Source organism: Pararge aegeria, chromosome 16 (genome assembly GCF_905163445.1).
Source record: "Pararge aegeria chromosome 16, ilParAegt1.1, whole genome shotgun sequence".
NCBI lineage: Eukaryota > Metazoa > Arthropoda > Insecta > Lepidoptera > Nymphalidae > Pararge > Pararge aegeria.
In genome coordinates this window covers 6,527,404-6,547,213 of record NC_053195.1, presented here as the reverse complement: position 1 = coordinate 6,547,213, position 19,810 = coordinate 6,527,404, and the positions used below count along the sequence as shown (strand labels likewise).

General features: G+C 35.5%; 1 protein-coding gene across 3 annotated transcripts in view; it reads left to right on the top strand.

Annotated features, from left to right (window-relative positions):
• The window catches only part of LOC120630324 (ATP-binding cassette sub-family G member 1), a 96,342-nt gene that overhangs the window by 60,399 nt on the left and 16,133 nt on the right, over positions 1-19,810 (top strand). For all 3 annotated transcript variants that reach the window (XM_039899516.1, XM_039899517.1, XM_039899518.1), the window contains 3 exons: positions 11,911-12,031; positions 14,227-14,484; positions 17,810-17,996. In XM_039899516.1, coding sequence (XP_039755450.1) covers positions 11,911-12,031; positions 14,227-14,484; positions 17,810-17,996 — 566 coding nt within the window. The remainder of the gene's footprint in view (positions 1-11,910; positions 12,032-14,226; positions 14,485-17,809; positions 17,997-19,810) is intronic.

Below are 19,810 nucleotides of genomic sequence, written 5' to 3'. Positions count from 1 at the left end.
CAATTATCGACTTTGAAATAATATGATTGACAATTGAAATATTTACAAGGAATGGAACTTTTGATTGAATGGTACAGATTCCAAGCTAATCTCACCGTCCGTGTCACTCTCTGGAGTTGTACATCAAAAACCCCTCACCTAACTGCATCATTGGTCTAGTGACTGCAGATCACTAGGTTCTGGGTTCGATTCCTAGGGCGGGTCAAAAATTGTTAGGGATTAAGGAGTTTTCTGTTAGGAAAATCTCGGCCCAGCCCGTAATTTAGAAATAGGCTCTGACCACCCCCGTGTCTCAGGGTGCGCGTTAAACTGTCTGTCCCGGTCATACGTGATAGTAATCATTAAAGCCCACCAACTTGCCTTTAAGCAGCTAAGTGGGTACTTGCTCTACAACCCTCCCTCCTTTGAGAAAGTCCAGTAGATAGATCCATATAAATAGATTAAGAATAACCCTGTGCAAAATTTAATTTATAATAAACTAGCTGTTGCCCGCGACTTCGTCTGTGTTTTATTTTGTTTTTAAAGCATTCAGTATCGCTAAGCCTTAAATTAGTATAGTAGTATTATATATATATAACATGTGACTGTCAATTAATTATAGAAAAATAATTTGCAATAAAATAAAATTGCGACTATAATTAAAAATCTAAACTATCCTATCTCTTAAGTTGGAACAGACTACTCACGGTGTGCCAATATAATTTAAAATCGGTTAAGTAGTTTAGGAGTCCATCGCGGACAAACATCGTGACAAGAGATTTATATATATTAAGATTTTAAATCAAATTAATATTTTATCCCAAAATATAAAAAAAACACCAAGAAAACCGTACTTAAAACTTTCGTTAGAGGTATTTGTAATTTTTTTACCGAAAAAAATCTGGCGAATCGTGTACACGGACAATGATTTTTTAAGAAATATGCTCATGAATAACATATTTATTTGATTTAGAATTATATACATTATTATTAAGAGTAAGTACTTTCAGCCTCCTTTAACGAGACTCAAACTATAACATTAAAATTTGTGATTAAATTCAGGATTAAAACGACCCAGCGTCATCGTCTGTAATTTTCTGTACATTGGCACCGGGTTAAAATGTTATTATATATGTTTCTTTATTGTCCAATTAATTATTTACCCAAAGTTGAACAACTGTTGGGACGTTAAAGTTAATTTATAATAATATGATCATTATGATTTTACGCGCTTTGGTTCGTTAATCCCACAAAACAACAAAGACAAAGTCGTTTATCTTTTTTTACCTTTATGTTACTTGAATAATGGGAAGTTTATGAAATGAGTACGAATGCCAAACATATTTTTGTCTGCACATCCTGTACTTAAACCTTAACTAATTACTTGTACCTGTTGCCACTAAACACTTAACTAGGCACTGAAATTTTCGCAAAGTACGCGAGCTTATATCAATCTCTTTATAGATATGGTGATTGTTATTGCACGCTTTCAATTGAGTAGTGTTCCGGTAGATAGTCTTAAATCTAAAATTTGTGTAAACAATATGAACAGTGATGCAAGCGGAACATTTGTGAAGTAAAAATATAGCACAGAATCTTAATATCCATTATTTAATGATTTTGACATTTAGAATTGTTTTTTTTGGGATATTTACGTTTGATTTTCTCAGTTAATTTGTAAATTGTTTTTTATTAATATTCCATGTTTATGGGTGAAGCCTGAACCTGTCGTCACGCTGTTTTCTTTCACCGTTTAGGCAAGTGATATTTTAATAGCTCAAATTAAAAACACACATAACTCCGAAAAGTCAGTGGTGCGTGCTGGTGGGAAGAAGACGGCGGAAATTTGCCGCTCGCCAGCTTCTCTTGGGAGGCGGCGTCACTATATAAGCCTCTCTACAGTTTGAGGGGGGGTTTAAGCTGTCCTGATCCCGTCCTCGCTAGCGCGGGAGCCCGAACAATCGGTTGGGGTGGTTGGTAGCAATGTTGTTCCCCGGGCGTCTAACAAAGCAAACAAGAAGGTCATGCCGTGGTGGTTTTTAGTTTTGGTATAGCGGGGGGAGTCCCACATAACCTCCGACCTGCCCAAGGGTTGGAGGTAGCAATAAAGTTTTTCCACCCGCTAAAAAAAATGCAATCCAACTAGGCCACGGCTTAATTAAGGGATACCTAAGTATATTTAGAACCTAATTAAAACTTGTAACGAATTTTTACGTTTCAGTAATAAAGTTTTTTGTTAAGAATGTACCTAATCGAATCAGTGATGTTGTTTTTTATCTGGCATCATTTAATGTATGCTACTTAACATAGTTATGTTTGTGCGGATGAGTAACGGAAATTAAACTGGATAATATTACTTCATTAGGTACATAAACTGGAACCAGCAATAGGTAAATTTATGGGCCATAACAATAAATTTCGTACCTACTAGCTCTAGCATCAAGAAACATTTAAATATTTGTTTTAATAAGGAAATGTTTCCAGTTTTAAATTCAAAGCCGGTCTCAATAATTATGAGACCGGAAAATTGTTTGGTTATTGTCAAGTTTGTAATTTTAGGACGATCGGATAAGTTATAAGCAAAGGACCTACTTATTGCCTTGAACAGGTTATAAAGTTCTAATATTAGTAGAGTTTGTAGTTTGTGACAGAGCTCGTCCGGGGAAGTACTGTCGCCATGCTTTTTTCTCCCGCCAAATAGGTAGCTTTGCTGCAATGCTGTACCTGTCTGAAGAGCGTGGGCGCCAGTGTGATTACAGGCACCGCAAGTCGATGGACACAGGAGGGCTCGTTGCAAAACGTGTTCACTGCATGCCTTGCGAAGTGTATCCCGCGGAACTATAAAAATTATATCCCAGCAATAACAGATGATATTCTTTGGGCTAATTCACTCACCCGTCTATTAGTGTGTCCAAGTTTCACGTGTGTTAAATTAATTCAGCTTCTTTAGCGCAAAAGAGTGACAAACAACGACACACCTCTGTTTAACACCTCCCACTTTAACGACCTCCCTGGCGCAGCGGTGAGCACTGTGCTTTATGCGAGTTCTCAGGTTCGATCTCGGCAGGGACGATTTGGGAATTTTACAATTTCAGAATTTCTTCTGGTCTGGCCTACCAGGACAGAGAGGCATGGCTAGTTACCACTCTACCGACAAAGACGTGCCGCTTAGCGATTTAGCGTTCTGGTATGGGTTTCGTATAACTGCCATACCCCTAACAGGTTACCATCTTAGGCTGCATCATCGCTTAATATCAGGATTGGTAGACTCCATATACCTTTGAGAACATTATATAGAACTCTCAGGCATGCAGGTTTCCTCACCTTCGAAGCAAGTGATATTTTTAATTACTTAAAACGCACATAACTTGAAAGTGAAGTCGAGCTCCCGACCCACTGCACTATCACATTATTATTATTATTATTATTAAATAAAATAATGATATAGAAAACTAACAAGTTAGATAGAGGGTACAATTTGGCAGCCTTATTGCTACATAGCGATCTCTGCATGGTAACCAAAGCCGTTAAAAAACATAGCCCTAATCATTTAGTCATACTCCTAATCGTAATTGTAGAAAACACGCAGAATGCAACGCATCAATGTTAGTTATATAGTATATATTTAAACATGTCCATCAGTAAACAGAGGCTAAAGGGTCTTATCAACAGAATGATGGAAAAAATCAAACGTAATATTCTAGATACTTACTTCATTATAAAAATCGGTAATTCAGAGTCGAACTAACGTGGTGAGGGTTCTGTGCTCATCAATTATTTATAACATATTCGTATAAAATACTAGCGTACCCAGCCCGCTTCGCCGGGCTAGATTTTGCTTTATTTCATTTAAACAATAAACTGACATCATTAAATTTTTAATTTAAGTCTCATAATATATTAAATCATTTATTTATCTCCGTATTCATTCTCTTCTATTCTCTTCTCAAGCGGATGAAGATGATTATCTACACCCATGTACACCCAACAATAGAATATCATCAAAGTCAATAAAAGCTGTATTTGACAGTTTGACAGTTCAAAAATAGGAGTGCTCCGATCTTCACCAAACTTTACAGGATTACTCGGTCAACCCGGATATTCCCTGAAAGTTTCATTGAAATCGGTCCAGCCGTTTCGGAGCCTATACGGAACATACCCACACACTTTCTCTTTTATATATATATAAATATATATATAGAAGAAGAAGATAGATTAGTAGATAGCTACTTTAAAAAATAAGCTGTGTATTTTTTATATGACAAAAATGACGAACTTAAAACCCAATTTCTTTAGATAGTTATTATATAGTGAATACAGTATTCCATGTTCGCATGCTTAAGCAGGTGGACGTTACTTATATCCCTTGTCAGGGGATATAATCGGGGGATATAATTTTTGTCTCCTGCCTGTACTACTCCTGCTGATTCGCTATTATAAAGCACGGAACTCTAAAAACAAATTACGCGTTGTTTTATCTTTAACCCTGAACGAAGAACATTGATCGTGACGAAAACTGATAATAAACTTGAAAATATTATCTTGCATTTTTAACAAAACCATTTAACTGCTCTTATTAGGATAACGATTAAAATTAGATATTTTGATCGCGAACAAAAAGCTTTTGTATTCGTTCAATGCGTGCTTCCGACTAAAATGATCTTGAACTATAGTCCCTGACTGATGGAATATTGACACAAGATAATTATAGAGGGCTCTCAGGCATGTCAAGTGATATTCAATTGCTTAAATCGCACATTACTTAAGTAAAGTTTGACGACCTCACTGGCGGATCGGTTTGCGCTATTAATTTAAATAAGAGGTCCCGGGTTCGATTCCCGGGAGGGGCAATTTGGTAATTTATAATTTCTGAATTTTCTCTGGTCTGGTCCGATGTCCTGGGAGGCTTTGGCCGTGGCTACTTACCACCCTACTAATAAAGACGTGCCGATAAGCGATTTAGTGTTCCAAGTTCCTTATGTTAACTGCTAGATGTGCTCCAGTGAGCCAATGCTCAGTAATACACAGAATGTGTATATTGAGTTTTTCCACAAACAGTTCTATTTCAATTTCTTTGCCGGTTAAGCTCTGTATATTTTGGTGTACAATGTTCATATTGCAGAGCCTCTTCTTTGTCTGGCTATCTAGTTTAAATAATTATAAGAAATTTTCTTAGTACTTGAACAAGTACTTGGGTCATTAACAGTTGGTATTACGTAACGTAAGCTTATAGAAAAGTCCTATTATAGTATTAAGAACTACGTCAACGATAAAAATGCTTCGGTGTAAACTATTGCTCTAACCAACGGTTGCTTTTTTAATAATTTTAAATTATTTTAAATGATCATCTCACATGATGACAACAAAAAAAAATAACAACCGGCTAAGTTCGTTGTGGGCTTCTTCTCAGACCATTTGTTTGGAACCAATAAAGGGTACGACTACCATACTCCGTAACAGGTTAACTCGCTACCATATTAGACTGCATAAGAACGAGACCACCAGGTGAGATTGCAGTCAAGGGCTAACTTGTAGTAGAAAAATAAAAAAATTAAAGTGCGTTTGACGTGGACGTGTCGGGCATCGTTTATCAAACCCGTTCCCCCGAATGAGAGGGGTGCAATCCTAACCTATCACTGCATGTAATTTAGTATATGTAACACATTGACATCGGATTTATATTGATCCTTGTATTGTTAATTTGGCCCTGTGCAACTTGTAAACAATACCGCTTTACCTAACCTGTGCTAAACCACAAAATCACGTTGCCAACCCGTTTTGTGGTTACCGTTATGCTAATGTTGCACCATACTATTGTCGTCGTGGCACTGAGTTTTATAGCGTACAGGGATTTCTATTACAATACATCGAATTTTACAAGTCACCACCGATACAATTATATATATCTTCATCATCAATATTTCCGGCCCATCACAGTCACGGGTCTCCTCTCCGAATGAGAGGGTTAGGCCGTAGTCGACCACATTGGCCACAAAACTCTGAAAAGATTGAGGGAGGAGTGTACCGGGGATCGACCTCGATCCCCCTAAAGAACCGAAGTCCTAATGAAGTGAATTCAACTACAAGCTTCGTGGTACCATTATCGTTTTACTGGGCAGTTTTGTAGGAACTAGACACAAGGCCATAAATACTAGTAGGTAGGTATCTATTATATTTACCTTAGACATCGCATCCTTGCAGTGCGAGTTCTATTCTAGTGCATAGGCTTATTAGTATTGCGAGCCAACGACCGATGCACCTAGGACATTAAACCCTAGGGGCCGTCTCGGATCGGGAGGACAGATGTTTTAATGTTCGTTAAGGTCAGATGTTTTATTTTGTTTAAAGTAAGAACTATAAGTAGCTTATACATACCGTTGAAAGGTAAATTCATATAAAAGATTGTTTTAAACAAAGACTTCAATTGTACTACATATCATGCAGTGGCGTGCACTGGGTTTCTTACCAGGGTATGCATACGCCAGGAAAATGGAAAAAATCCTCCTAGGGCTATATTTCAATTTTAGGGTATGCAGTGCTTTTGTGCATGTATGAAGTGCACGCCACTGATATCATGTCCTACATAGGTATACATGTCCAAAACTATCTTTCATATGAATTAACCTACATATCAATATAACAATAAGTGGTATGTAGAACAAAACTAAATAAAAATTTACATCCCTACTTAATATTATAAATGTCAATGTAAGTTTGTTTGTTACGCTTTCACGCAAAAACTACTTAACCGTTCCTCATGAAACTTTGTACACATATTCTTGGAAGTGTTAGAAGTAATATAGGATACTTTTTATCGCAAAGGAAGACGAAGTCGCGGGCAACAGCTAGTAATAAATATTTTTACAGAAGTTTGTGTTATTTAATAGAACTTTTATCTGTAAAATATTAAAAACAAAAGTTTTTCTTGTTGGTTTCACTGAAGGCGAGCCAAACCGCGGCGTGAAATCTGCGTCACATTCTTCACCTTTCATAAATGACTCCACTTCGTAGGCACGAATATTTTATTTTACAACCTGATGAGTCAGTCAAACGAATCAAGAATTTTTTAAGTTCGCTAAAAAACGCCGTGTGACTTGTTTTGGAGCGATAATAATGTCTTTCTTGGAATAACCACCTTTATTTTGTACGTTGAGTATACCTATACTGTATAGTAAGTGCTTACTGCATTAAAACAATGTAGAATTTTTGTCAATTATTTAGGAACACTGAGAGGAGGAACATTAAGGTCGACTGTACATGTATCAGCGTTCAATTTAGGGCTGCTACTTTTTTATTATTATAGCAGCCAAACACCTGCCAGGCTAGCCCGCTACCATCTTAGACTGCATCATAACACCAGGTAAAAATGCAGTTAAAACCTAACCTAGCTTGTAGGGGATAAAAACAACAAATTAAAAAAAGAGTACTTACCTACTTCATTATTTCAAAACTTTAACATAGATGCTTTATTTGCTTATTTAAACCTGTTAGGTGTTTGGTAGTTATATATAATCTTATATTCCATATTGGTTTTATGTGCGGCATTTTACCTGAAAGTAAAGTAGAGTAAAATGAAATAGTTAAAAAATTTAAATAATGAAATATTACAAAGAAATACAGTATTATCTATCCTACCAATTTGTATTTCTTTCAATGAACAGTATTTTGTACATTTAGCAAACTTTATCTGAACCTAATAACTTGTATACATGCCCTTTTAATTGACTTAAGAATCGTGAAATAAAAAGTCACAAGGAAATAATAGTTGACATTAACGCCATAAAAACAAAATCAGCGATCATTCTCATATTTTATAATTGCGATCACTGGGTCGCATCGTAACAACTTAACAAGCAAAAAATAGCTTTTTTTTTGTAAACCACTATTAAAAACCTAATCATTAGTAGTTATTATGAAGCATTTTACGTGCTTTTTGATGGATTTTGGGGAAAAAAAGGTTTATTGTCATGCCCCTGACATAATGCAGCCTGCTACCATCTGAGACGGCATCACTTACCACCAGATGAGATTGCAGGCAAGGGCTAACTTATGCAATAAAACAAAACTATATAACTCTTAAAGTAATAATATTCAGAACCGTGTTATTTTTAATCTAATAATAACATTTACCTATTATAACGTACACTTACCTAAAAAGCTCAAGGGCGTTGCAGGTGATGATAATCGCAGTATAAGATTAATGAGCCGTACTATAAAGGTATTAGTTATTTTTAACCGTATATAAAGTTAACGATCTAAAGTCTCATAATAATTTGGCGTTATATCGGGTTTAGGAAATAAGAAAACTATTTTAAATCTTAATATATTAGCTGAGTGTGCAATTGAGCATAAACCAAATGTCTTTATATGTTTTATAGATTGCGTGAAGGCATTTGATACAGATTACCATTGGGATGGAGATTCTAAAAAAGGCCTCGAGAATAAGAAAATTAGATTAATAGGCAAACTCTACTGATCCAAGGAAGCTGCAATAAAAATTAAAGGTGATATGGCTGAATGGAAAAAGATTCGGAGAGGTGTCTCACAAGGATGCATATTGTCTCTATTGCTCTTTAATATTTGAATTGAAGATCCTAAGAATAGATAAAGAAGAGCATTGTTAACGAACCTATACAAATTAAGGTGTTCAGAAGATATGACAGTTATTGGGGAGGCAATAGGGTTGAATATAAATATAAACAGTACAAAATCTATACTTAGCTTATTCCAAAAACATCAAATGATACTACCTAAAATAAAATTTCATCGAATTGAAATTACAGCCGTCAGTAAATTTAATTATAAGGTTGGTATAAATCGAAGAATGTTGAAAAAATCAAAGAGACGCTTCTCAAATATTCATGTATTGCAAAGAGCCGAATGTCAACAAAGACTGATGACAACCGTCATGGTAAGGTTGTTTTTTTTTGCTGGACAGCAAAATTACCGTAAAAAAAGCAATTAGAAGGCGGGGAAATAAATGGTTCGTAGAGATATAAGAGAGTTAATCGGACTTACTGACTACATCCTAAGGTGTTTCTCCGACTGACCTTCAAACTTAAAGGAGATGGGGTAGATCGGGACATTTTATAACCTTAAATCTTTATCTAAATAAAGCCGATCTAAGCAATTTTGGCCGTGACTGCAATTTGAGCATTTTTTTTAAAGTTAATAATTTTGTTTCATTTATTATGCCCCGGAAACACGTTTTACCACAAAAACTGTAACATGTACGGTAGTAATTTATGTTTATACTGTATATTTTAATAATTAAATCTCATGTTAATTTGGTCAATGTATAAAAATGGTAAACTGGTCCCCAAGCTCCATACAAATTAGCAAACTCTTTCAAGATGGCCTGGCTTGATGATGATGAACCCATAATTATGTAAACCTTCTAAGGGCGGAGAGTTTTAGAAGCTTGACCCATTAATAACCAAAATAATAATAATAGTACCTACTACGACCCGGCGTCAGTTCTTGAAAATAGCAGTGCATTGCTCTACTGGGATCGAACGATTATCACTGGCAGGTATATTAAAGCTAATAGACCTGATATAGTGCTAGTCGATCGATCAGTGCGCCGTGCAATAATTGTTGACATTACTATTCCACATGACGATAATCTGGTGAAAGCTGAAAAGGAAAAAGTATCTTAATACTTGGACCTTGCTCACGAAATTACCGCTATATGGAATGTTGAGTCGACCGTTATTGTCCAGATCGTCGTTTCAGTCAATGGTCATCTCGCGAAAAGCTTCGACCAACATCTTAAGAAGCTTTCGCTTGGTTGTTGGATCAAGGGTTGGATACAGAAGGCAGTAGTCCTTGAAACGGCGCGTATTGTGAGGAGGTTCCTCACTCTGGAGCCCTGACCGCCGGTGGTTGGGCATTTAAAAGCCCCATAAGCGGAGGGTGGATGTTTTTGTATAAATTTTTAATAGTGTTTTTTATTTTTTTAAGCATTGTTAAGAATTTAAAAAAAAAAATTAAAAAGAATAAATGATAGACTAACATAGTACCTACTAATAATAGACAAGTGCTTTATTTCATATATATTGTAATATTGTGTAGAGTAATAACATAGGATTAAAAAAGGGTGACAACCCTAACTGTGAGTGGTAACATTATTAAGGTCGACTGTACATACTCGTATCTGCAAGTCTGTCATAGCCAGGGGGACAGGTTTGACCGTTATTGAACTTGCCCCTGCTTGCAGCGAGTATTCGATGTCATTACCAGATTAATACCTACCTACCTATTGGTGAGGAGGGCCAGACAAAGATTTTAGTACAAATATGAATAATAACAGAGCGGTGATAGACTAGTGGTTAGGATTTCGGCTTTATTTTCAGGGTGCCGGATTCGAGACCTAGCACGCACCTCTAGTTTTTATGATTTATGTGCGTTTTAAACAAGTACATTGTGTCTAAAAACATTGAAAACGATTTGCGCACGTCTGGTAAACGCTAAGAACATTAGAGGTAAAATAATTACTGACAAATCGTGAGTGAAATATTGAAAGGGATATTATAAATCAAGCGAATAAATACTATACAGCGAACGCTAACGAGAAACCTATATGTATTATTTTCATAACAAAACTGTGACAAAGCGAGCGTATAGCTACTGTGCTACAATAAATATAGTGCTCCAAAATGTAAGCCATATTCAGTAATTACTATGTCTTTAATATACATTTATATTAATAATAAATACCTGAATAATAAATACCATTTTAAAACAAGATTCATTATTCCGAATTTAATATTTATAGAAAATTGTGGTATTTTGTTCGTTTATCGGGAAAGTTGATTTTCGTTATGGATATATTTAAATGTGGAGTTAATGTTCTGACATAAAATTCAAATTAAATAACTTAGTGGTGCGGTGAGAGCCCAGTAGGAGCCATCAGCTTCACTTTCGGGCCTAGTTGCGTTTTAAGTAATTACAATATCATTTACTTCAACGGTGAAGGAAAACATCGCGAGGAAACCTGCATGCCTGAGAGTTCTCCATTATGTTCTCAAAGGCATGTTTTAATACTAAAACTTGACTAACTGTTAGGTACTAGATACTTACCTTGCGTAGGTACATATCATAAACGTTAATTAAAACGGTCAAAGATCATCAGGTTGATCATTAGGTACTTAAATTTATAACCGTTTATAAATAAGGCAGATATTCTTTAAAAATACCATCATGGAAGAACTGTTCATTATTTCCGATACAAATTAATTATTCACACATGTTTTTTTGGTGTTTATTGTTACGGATCTCAAAAAAAACTGACACGTTCCTCATATAATGTAAAGTTTGGCTAGTAAAGAGCAATAAATCAATAAATTATAGATTAAAAACGTTTCGAATAATTTCGGGAAACATTGGAAGAAAACGTGACAACGTATTGTTTTTTTTTCTTGAAATGTACTAAATAATTAATTTGATTAAATTTATTAGTATCAGATTGCATCGGAAAAAGTGTCCCTATTGTTGTGGGACAGAAACTAAGCTCGTGATTGTTAATAGCCGCTTAAAATAGACATTGTTGTGTTTTTCTATAATATTTACATACCTATAACTCTTAACAACTAATTATTTCAGAATGTTTGCTTTCCAAAGTTCGGAGATGAGGAAGGATGTTGAATTGTTGTTGTTGTGAATAAAACATAAAATTTATTTGCATTCAATTATTACTTAATTTTATTGTTTTTTTTAGCTAAGCAAGGTATTCTCTTAACTTTTGTTGATAATACGTAAATATATTATAAACTAAAAAGAAAATAAGGTTGCCGCGTACGCAAACTGTTATGTTAACCTGTGTGTGATTTTTTTTCCCTTCTCTGAAATCTGTACTTTGCATTTTAAATACAAACTGGTTATAAATAGTTATTTGACGGATTAGTAAATGTTTTTTTTATTTCCTCGCAGGGCCCGGGAAACAAGTAATCAAAGGCGTCAGCGGCAGGTTTATGGCTGGGCAGCTAATAGCAATCATGGGACCTTCGGGTGCCGGCAAAAGTTCTCTTCTAAACGTTATATCAGGATACAAGTAAGTTATAAACTCGGCCCATTATAAATGACAACAACTTTGTTGCAGCTTCTATACTTTTCACTCACTAACTTACTCACTTACAAACACAGTAATAGGTACATTTTTATTTATTTTCCATTTATTGTTTTATATTAAAACAAATACCACTTTACACCATTCAGTATCCAATGAGATCTACGCACTCGCTATTTCATTGGTGGTGTCTTCGAAGATGCAGCTCACCCAGACCTCACTCTGTGCTTGAGATAGCATGAGTCATTTGTGTTTTTTATTTTCTTTAATAACTAAACTTCCTTACTACGATTTAAAACTATGAACAAAAACATTGTGAGGAAACCTGCATGCCATAACGTTATCAAGGGGTGTGGCGTCCATCAATCCGCACTAGGCTAGCGTGGTTAACTGCGGCCTATTGCAGGAGGAGTCGCTTGCCCTATGTAGTGGGCCCGTAATGGATGACGATGATGATGATGATGATGATGATGATGATGATTAGGATAATAAATGGGACCAACTTCGGTACTCGGTTTTTTCAAGAGTAACTCAATACTAATCAGGCACGACCTTAAAATCGTATCTCGTGATCTGTAGACATGCTAACATTAGAGGTTAAATAATTATTTTCAACTGCTAAATGGTATGAAGTGACTATACCATTTGAGAAACAACTCCAAGGTGGAGTGGTTTTTGTAGCTTCAATATTAGTCGTGTACATGGTTTCTTTATGTTCTTAAATCTGTGATAAAACACTTGAAAACTATTCTGACTCTTTACCAACCCATTACCGCTCACTACTGGACTCCCACACATATACAGGTCTCCTCCCACAATGAGAAGGGCCGTAGTAGTCCACTATCCTGGACCAGTGCGGACGGATAAGTTTATATTTAAGACCCCTTATAATAATGCATTGAGCGTCTTATGGTTGAAGGGAAAGTAAAAGGTACCAGAGCACGCGGTAGATCACCCATGAGATGGACGGAACAAGTGAAGGCCACAATCGAGGCTCCTCTATATGAATGCGCAAGAAAGGCAACCGTTAGAAAAGAGTGGCGAAGGATTGTCAAGCGAGCCACAACACCACGACCAGTCTGTCAAGACTGTAACGACTAAGAAGAAGAATAATAATGCTAGTATAAATGAAAAGAAGCGGTGGCAACCCAGTGGACTTCGACTTCCCTTAAGGGAGAAAATTAATGACGTCATAGTTCAAAGTCCTTTGATGCAGTGTCAAAATTTATATTTAATCAATCAAACAGAGGGTTTTTTTGGGACGGAAATAAAATGTTATCAATAATTTTACTTCAACTGAATGCGTGTTTTAATGAAGATTTCTAATTTCGCGTCAGGTCCTTTTATGAAAATAAATTGATTAATAAACGAGCTTACTTAAGGAGGTCCACCATAATAATACAAAGTGACTTCCGAAGAGATTATTATCCGTGAAATATACATTAGTTATACCCACATCAAAATAAACATTATGGGTCTTAAAAAAAAGTGGAATATCAGGTGTTCGACCTGTAAACGAACTGGCTGGCATTTCTGGCTTGGAATTATTGGCCGAGCTAAAGGCATTTACGGGGATTTCTCAGGTGATCTCTAGAAATTGAAATTTGTATCTTTTTACTATTAGTTACGTATGAATTTACGTAAGGCCTTACAGTGGTCGACCTGTAAACATACTGGTGGACATTACTGGCTTGGCATGTATTGGCTTGGCCAAAAGCATTTGCGTGAGGATCTAGACATTGGAATCTGTATCTTTTTACTCCTAATTACGTGTACATTTACGTTGTTTAAAGAAATAAATGCTATTCCCTGCCGTCTACGCTAATCCGTCAAACGTCCAGGAAACCTCACGACCACGCTATCGTAAATCTGTCATCCTTACTAATATTATAAATGAGAAATTGCGCTTGTACTCCCTTCACGCCGTAACTGAGTAATCAATCACATGCTTTTTTGGCATAAAATTAGTTAAAAAGAGTTACTTAAAATTACGGAGAGTGAAATAGCTTAGAAGCGGAGATAGCGCAGTGGGTAGGATGTCGATTTCCCTACACATTAAATAATTAATTAATGTTGTGGTATACAAATAAAGAGTTTAATAATAATAATAATAATTTTAGATTTGTGTACAACAGAATTCGTACCATTTTAGAATTTTAAAAGTGTCAATATTTCAACAGATCCGGAGGTATTACAGGCGAGCTTCTCGTGGACGGACAGACTCGCGATGAGCAGCAGTTCAAAAGATCATCGTGTTACATCACACAAGAAGATCTCCTACAACCTTTACTCACGGTGCGCGAAGCTATGGACGTGGCGGCAAAATTCAAGCTGCCAAAGGGTGCGAAGATTCCCTCGGAGGAAATACTACAGGAACTCGGCTTGTTAGAGCATCAAAACACCAAGACTGATCTACTTTCAGGAGGACAGAAGAAGAGGCAAGTACTAACCTTATAATAATACAATTACTATACATTTTAGACTCTTTTTCGGGATACCAGCACGGCTAGCCTGGGCAGGAGTCAATTTGACAAAGGATAAAAATGTATCTTCTTCCACAGCTTTCGCGAGAGTCTATACTCTCGGAGCACTGGCTCATATGTGGAAATTATATCCAAATAATCGTCATGTACTTTCATTTCTGTACTGTATGCTATTTAATCCTAAGACTCCTTCTTAACTTAAGAAGTTTAAATTTCTTGGAGTGCAGTCCGAACTTAGATCGAGACGTACGCTGAGTTTGAGCATGCCGTTCCACAAAACGAAGTTTTATAAGCATTCGTTCACAGTCAAAGCTACTGAATTGTGGGATACACTCCCATTGAACATCAGACCGTCGAAGTCACTGGGCATATTTAAAATTGCTGTTAAGGCCCATTATCTCGCTCAGTAAAGACGACTATTATTATTTATTTATCTACTCAAACTCATATTTAAGTATTAATGGTATCTTAAAATATGTATTAGTATATTTATTTTTTATATTTATCAATAGTATTGTTGTATTTGTGTAGTCTGGTTTATGTATTAGTATGTAGATATTCGTATGTATGTACTAAATAGTGTACCCCACCTATTCGTTTTTCTTTTTAGTTTTCCTAATCCCAAGGGTGTCTGGCAGAGATAGCAAGTTAGCGATAAGGCCGCCTTTTGTATCCTGCTTCATTCTTCATGTGTTTTTTTTCTCTCGGTTTTCTGAGTGGTGTACAAATAAAGAGTATAAATAAGTAAATAAATAAATAAGTCCTCTAGAAGGGCTAGCACGGGCAGGAGACAAAAATTATATCCCCCGGTTATATCCCGTGTCAAGGGATGTAATGAACGTGTCCACATGCTAACTCACGGGAACATGGAATAGGAAGTTAACCCCCGTTTATTATTACACATATATTAGTCGGATATTATTTCCACTTATGTGCCCTATTATGCCCCAGTGCTCTGAGAGTTTTTTTTTTTTAGTTTTTTTTTAATTTGATAAAGCTATGGGAGAAGCGAAGCGATACTTTGCATTAGTAAACTTAAGTTTCCAACTGAGTTAATTTCAACTCGGTTGGCGGATAGCATGACGTTATACGTAAAAGGAATATTCGGTGTACAGCATAGCCCAGCTGAGCTGGTTATTATCACTAACATGTGTTCACTAACATGTGTTTCCTGCCACGTATAATTTGAGTACCTTCAGGCTAGAGTGAATAGGCTTTTTCTAGGCAAGCGTGCTCTAACCTAGACCTCATCATTGCTTTCTAACGGGCATTATTGTCGTCAAGCGCTGGCCTATCGTTAATAAAAAAAATTCGCTAATACCCACCATCTCACCTCTTACTAATATTATTAGCTATTAAATAATTTATATATTATTATTAAAGCTGCACCCCAACGGGGTTTTCATGTTAATGAAAGATTGGTAAAATAAATAAATCCCTCATAGAAACATCGTGGAGGGTCGAAGTTCTAAATCTCTCTCTCAAGTGAACTCCTGTAATCCTGTGCCCAGCTGTGGGCCATCGCTGTGCTGGCTATGATAATAAGTTGTGTATCGTGCATACGAAATGTAGCGAAAAGTGTTACAACGAAAGAAAATTATTTAATTGTATGAGCATAACCGCGAAAGGTTAAAATGGTTATTAGCATAAAGGCTGACGCAATAGCAAATTAATAAACAATCGGTTAAATTAACTATTGTTTCGTTATTCAGCTACTTGCTCGCCGTTGCAAAATCTGACAAAGGCACTGTACACAGTACATTCATGTCAAATGATCAGTTACAGACATTATACTTATACTTACATAGATTATGCACTAAAATCGCTAAAATATTATGTAGGCATGAAAATGGAATATATGTCCTAACACAGTTGATGTTTATAGGCCGTATATTTGTTTATGAAATATCGTGTATTTCTCTTCAAGTTTAATCTGAGCATTGGATGTTGTGGATTCATTTTCATAAATTTTTCTGAGTTGTACAGTACCAACTTAAGCTTTGTATAAATATGTAGGAATGTATTTGTTTTCTTTAATAATCTGGCTGCTGAAAGGATGCGTTCCTGAAGTATCTTGATCTGTAAGTTGTTTTTTTTAAATAACGATTAACAGTTGACATAACCTTGCACTGTTAAGGCTTTATGAATTTTAGAAAATGTTTTTGAGCGTAGAGAAATAGCTTATCATTCGCCAGTAGCTCAAATAATAAATTTTAGTCGAAGAAGAGCTTTTGCTGAAACAGCTCTTCCGAAAGAGTACTACTGCATTGCTGTGTGCCAGTCAGAAGGATGTGTGTGGATTGTGGATTTAGGTGTTATTATAGGAACATGAGCTTTTCTTTATAAATCTTAAACGCAATGTTTTTTTTTTTTATATTCTTAATCTAGAACTCTGCGTACAAACTATTTTTTTTGGCCTAAATAAAGTTTATTATTATTATTATTTCATCCATGAGCCTTTAGGTTGATGGACATAGGGCAGCAATTCGCAGGACGTGTTCCTTAGGTAACACTGTTGCACGAAGCATGGCTTATATCGCGTTCGTTGTCGTCATCAATGCGCTCTTGGACATCAATGCTCAATGTGATCTATTCCATGACTGACATGACATGTTTTATAATGCTGTACACCCCACTTAAAGGCTATCTCAGCATGCATAACACAAAAGACACTCCTTGTTTGCCACCCAATTTTGTGATATTTAGCCGCTAAACAAAAGAAAATTAAAATGAAAGAGAGAAAAAAAATAAACCCTAAAATAGGTACTACATAACCAAGAAAAAAAAATTAATAAAATAAATAAATGACTAACTAACATGCTGTACTTTTAAAAGTTTTTGACTTCTTTTTTGAAACACTAATTAAATTTAATTGTAATTAACATCAACAATTAAACTAATTAATAATTTAATTGTTAAGATACTCTGAGAATATTGAATGACCTTTACTTCAATATTCGCAGAGTATCACTATACAATATATTACTATCATGTCTTTTATAATGTTTAATGTCATCTTTCATTCATTTGTCTAATAGTTATCCATAAATCTTGTAGTTCAATCTAGTTAGTGTAAGTGGCCCTGCCGTACTAAAAAGATGTAAAATAAAAAACCTGCGAACTATTGCTCTGTTTCCAGACCACTTACAGACTGGCAAATTGATCACTATTAAAAAAACAATGAAAACTGTAATCGTAATGTCCCTACAAAATCACATCGTCCATTCAGTTACGACCTTTCAGGAATACATAAGTTCAACGGCCCAATTTCCCATTCTAGGTTAGCAATAGCGCTAGAGTTAGTGAACAATCCACCAGTATTCTTCCTCGACGAGCCGACGAGCGGTTTAGACAATGTCACAACGGTGCAGTGTATCAAACTACTCAAGCAGTTGGCGAGGCAGGGGAGGACAGTGGTTTGCACCATTCACCAGCCACCAGCATCGCTCTTCGAGCTTTTTGATCAGGTAAGAAATTACACAACACATTATACCGTGCGGTAGTTTTCGAAATCGGAAGTCAGCTGACAAAATAAATGCGTCAGGCGCCTTTGTTAACCGAATATAACGGATCATGCATAAAATGCGCGCGCTGTTAATAAATAAATTCCAGGGTATTTTGTGAGCACATCACATTAATAGCTTAAAAAAGTCCATAGCTAGCTGGCCTTTAGGGAGAGTTTTCTCATTATCTCCTAGAGATAAAAATGGGATTAAGTATCTACTTGGAAATGAACAGCGACTTAGCATCTATGAGGTTTCAAATTGGACTACCTGGAGATTTATTACCTTATTGCAAAATATTATTAGGTTTACCAACAGCTACTATTGCGCTTTGACATTAATAACGTAACTTTAAATTGCTATCGGCCTAAGTTAATGCATCTTTTTTGTGTAAGTTGTTGATGAGTAACATCTTGATGATTTTCCTCTTTATGTAACGTTATAAATTAATAAGGAAGGGTTTAAAGTGTAAGTAGTTTATTTAATAATAAAACACTTAGTTTATAACGACAACTTACTTCAATATAGATGGAAGTTATTATACATTCCATTTTTTATTTTGGCTATGTTACCGCGCGGGGAAAATGATATCGAGACAATAAACTTACTTATAATTAAATGAGGGTAGGCTTGTCCTTTTCCCTGTTGCTTTGACCCCAGCACGGCTAGCATGAGCAACGGACATTTATCTCCAACAAGGATAAAAATGTATCTTCTAAATTCTACCACAGCTTTATCAAATTTCAAAGCTCTGGCGCACAAGTAGAAATAATATATGTATAACAATAAACTTGGGGGGGGGGGGGGGAAACTTGTCCTATTCCATGTTCCCGTGCTTTTATGCAGTTGGACACGTTTATTATATACCCTGTCAATGGATATAATCGGGGGATATAATTTTTATCTTTTGCCTGTTCTAGCCCTGCTGTTGTGTACATTTTGTCTTCTCCCTATGCTAGTCGTGAAGAATGTGTACGCATAAAGTCTCGGGGAATTGCTAGTCTATCTTTAATTTGCAATCGGCGAGAGTTGACACCTACATCAGCATTGTGTAATGAAATCACTGTTTAATGAGGATTTAGAATGTTTTATATACAGGGTTCGCACTTGTCGTTAGTCAATTCAGATACCTACTTGTTACCTACTAAATTCTGAATGAAAGAACTAAAATTATGAAATATACAATTCTTCACAGCCAACAAAATACTTAGATATATGTGATTCTTGACCATATTACTGATCAAATGGTTCTGAAAACTCTGTAGATAGATAAAAACTACTAAGTTACCTAACGTAAATTTTAATTAGTTAAGTGTTCCCACCTTAGTAACTTATTATCTAAATTTTTGGGATAAAATAACAAATGATATATATGGAGTCATAACTGAGTATTTTGATTGTTTTAAATAATTTTAATTACTAATTTATACTGATGTTTCATCCGAGTGCAAGGTCAAAGTCAAGGTCAAAGTCAAAGTCGTATAAAAATATAAAATTGAATTTAGTTATTAGAACTTGACTAATCCTAGAATGAGTCAAAAATTGCAAAAAAAAACTTACCTACTTTTAAAATTATCACGATCTTAAGTGATAAACATATAACATTATATTAAGTTTATTTCGGTTAATCGCACTACGACAGATGATTAACGTTTTAAACTACTTGTTAAAAACGAGAAAGCTATAAAAACCGATTTTAATAAATCAGTGCATTTTATATTATTGTTGGTAGCTACCTAGTCTTAATTTGCATTAATCACAACGTTTTTTCAACTGTT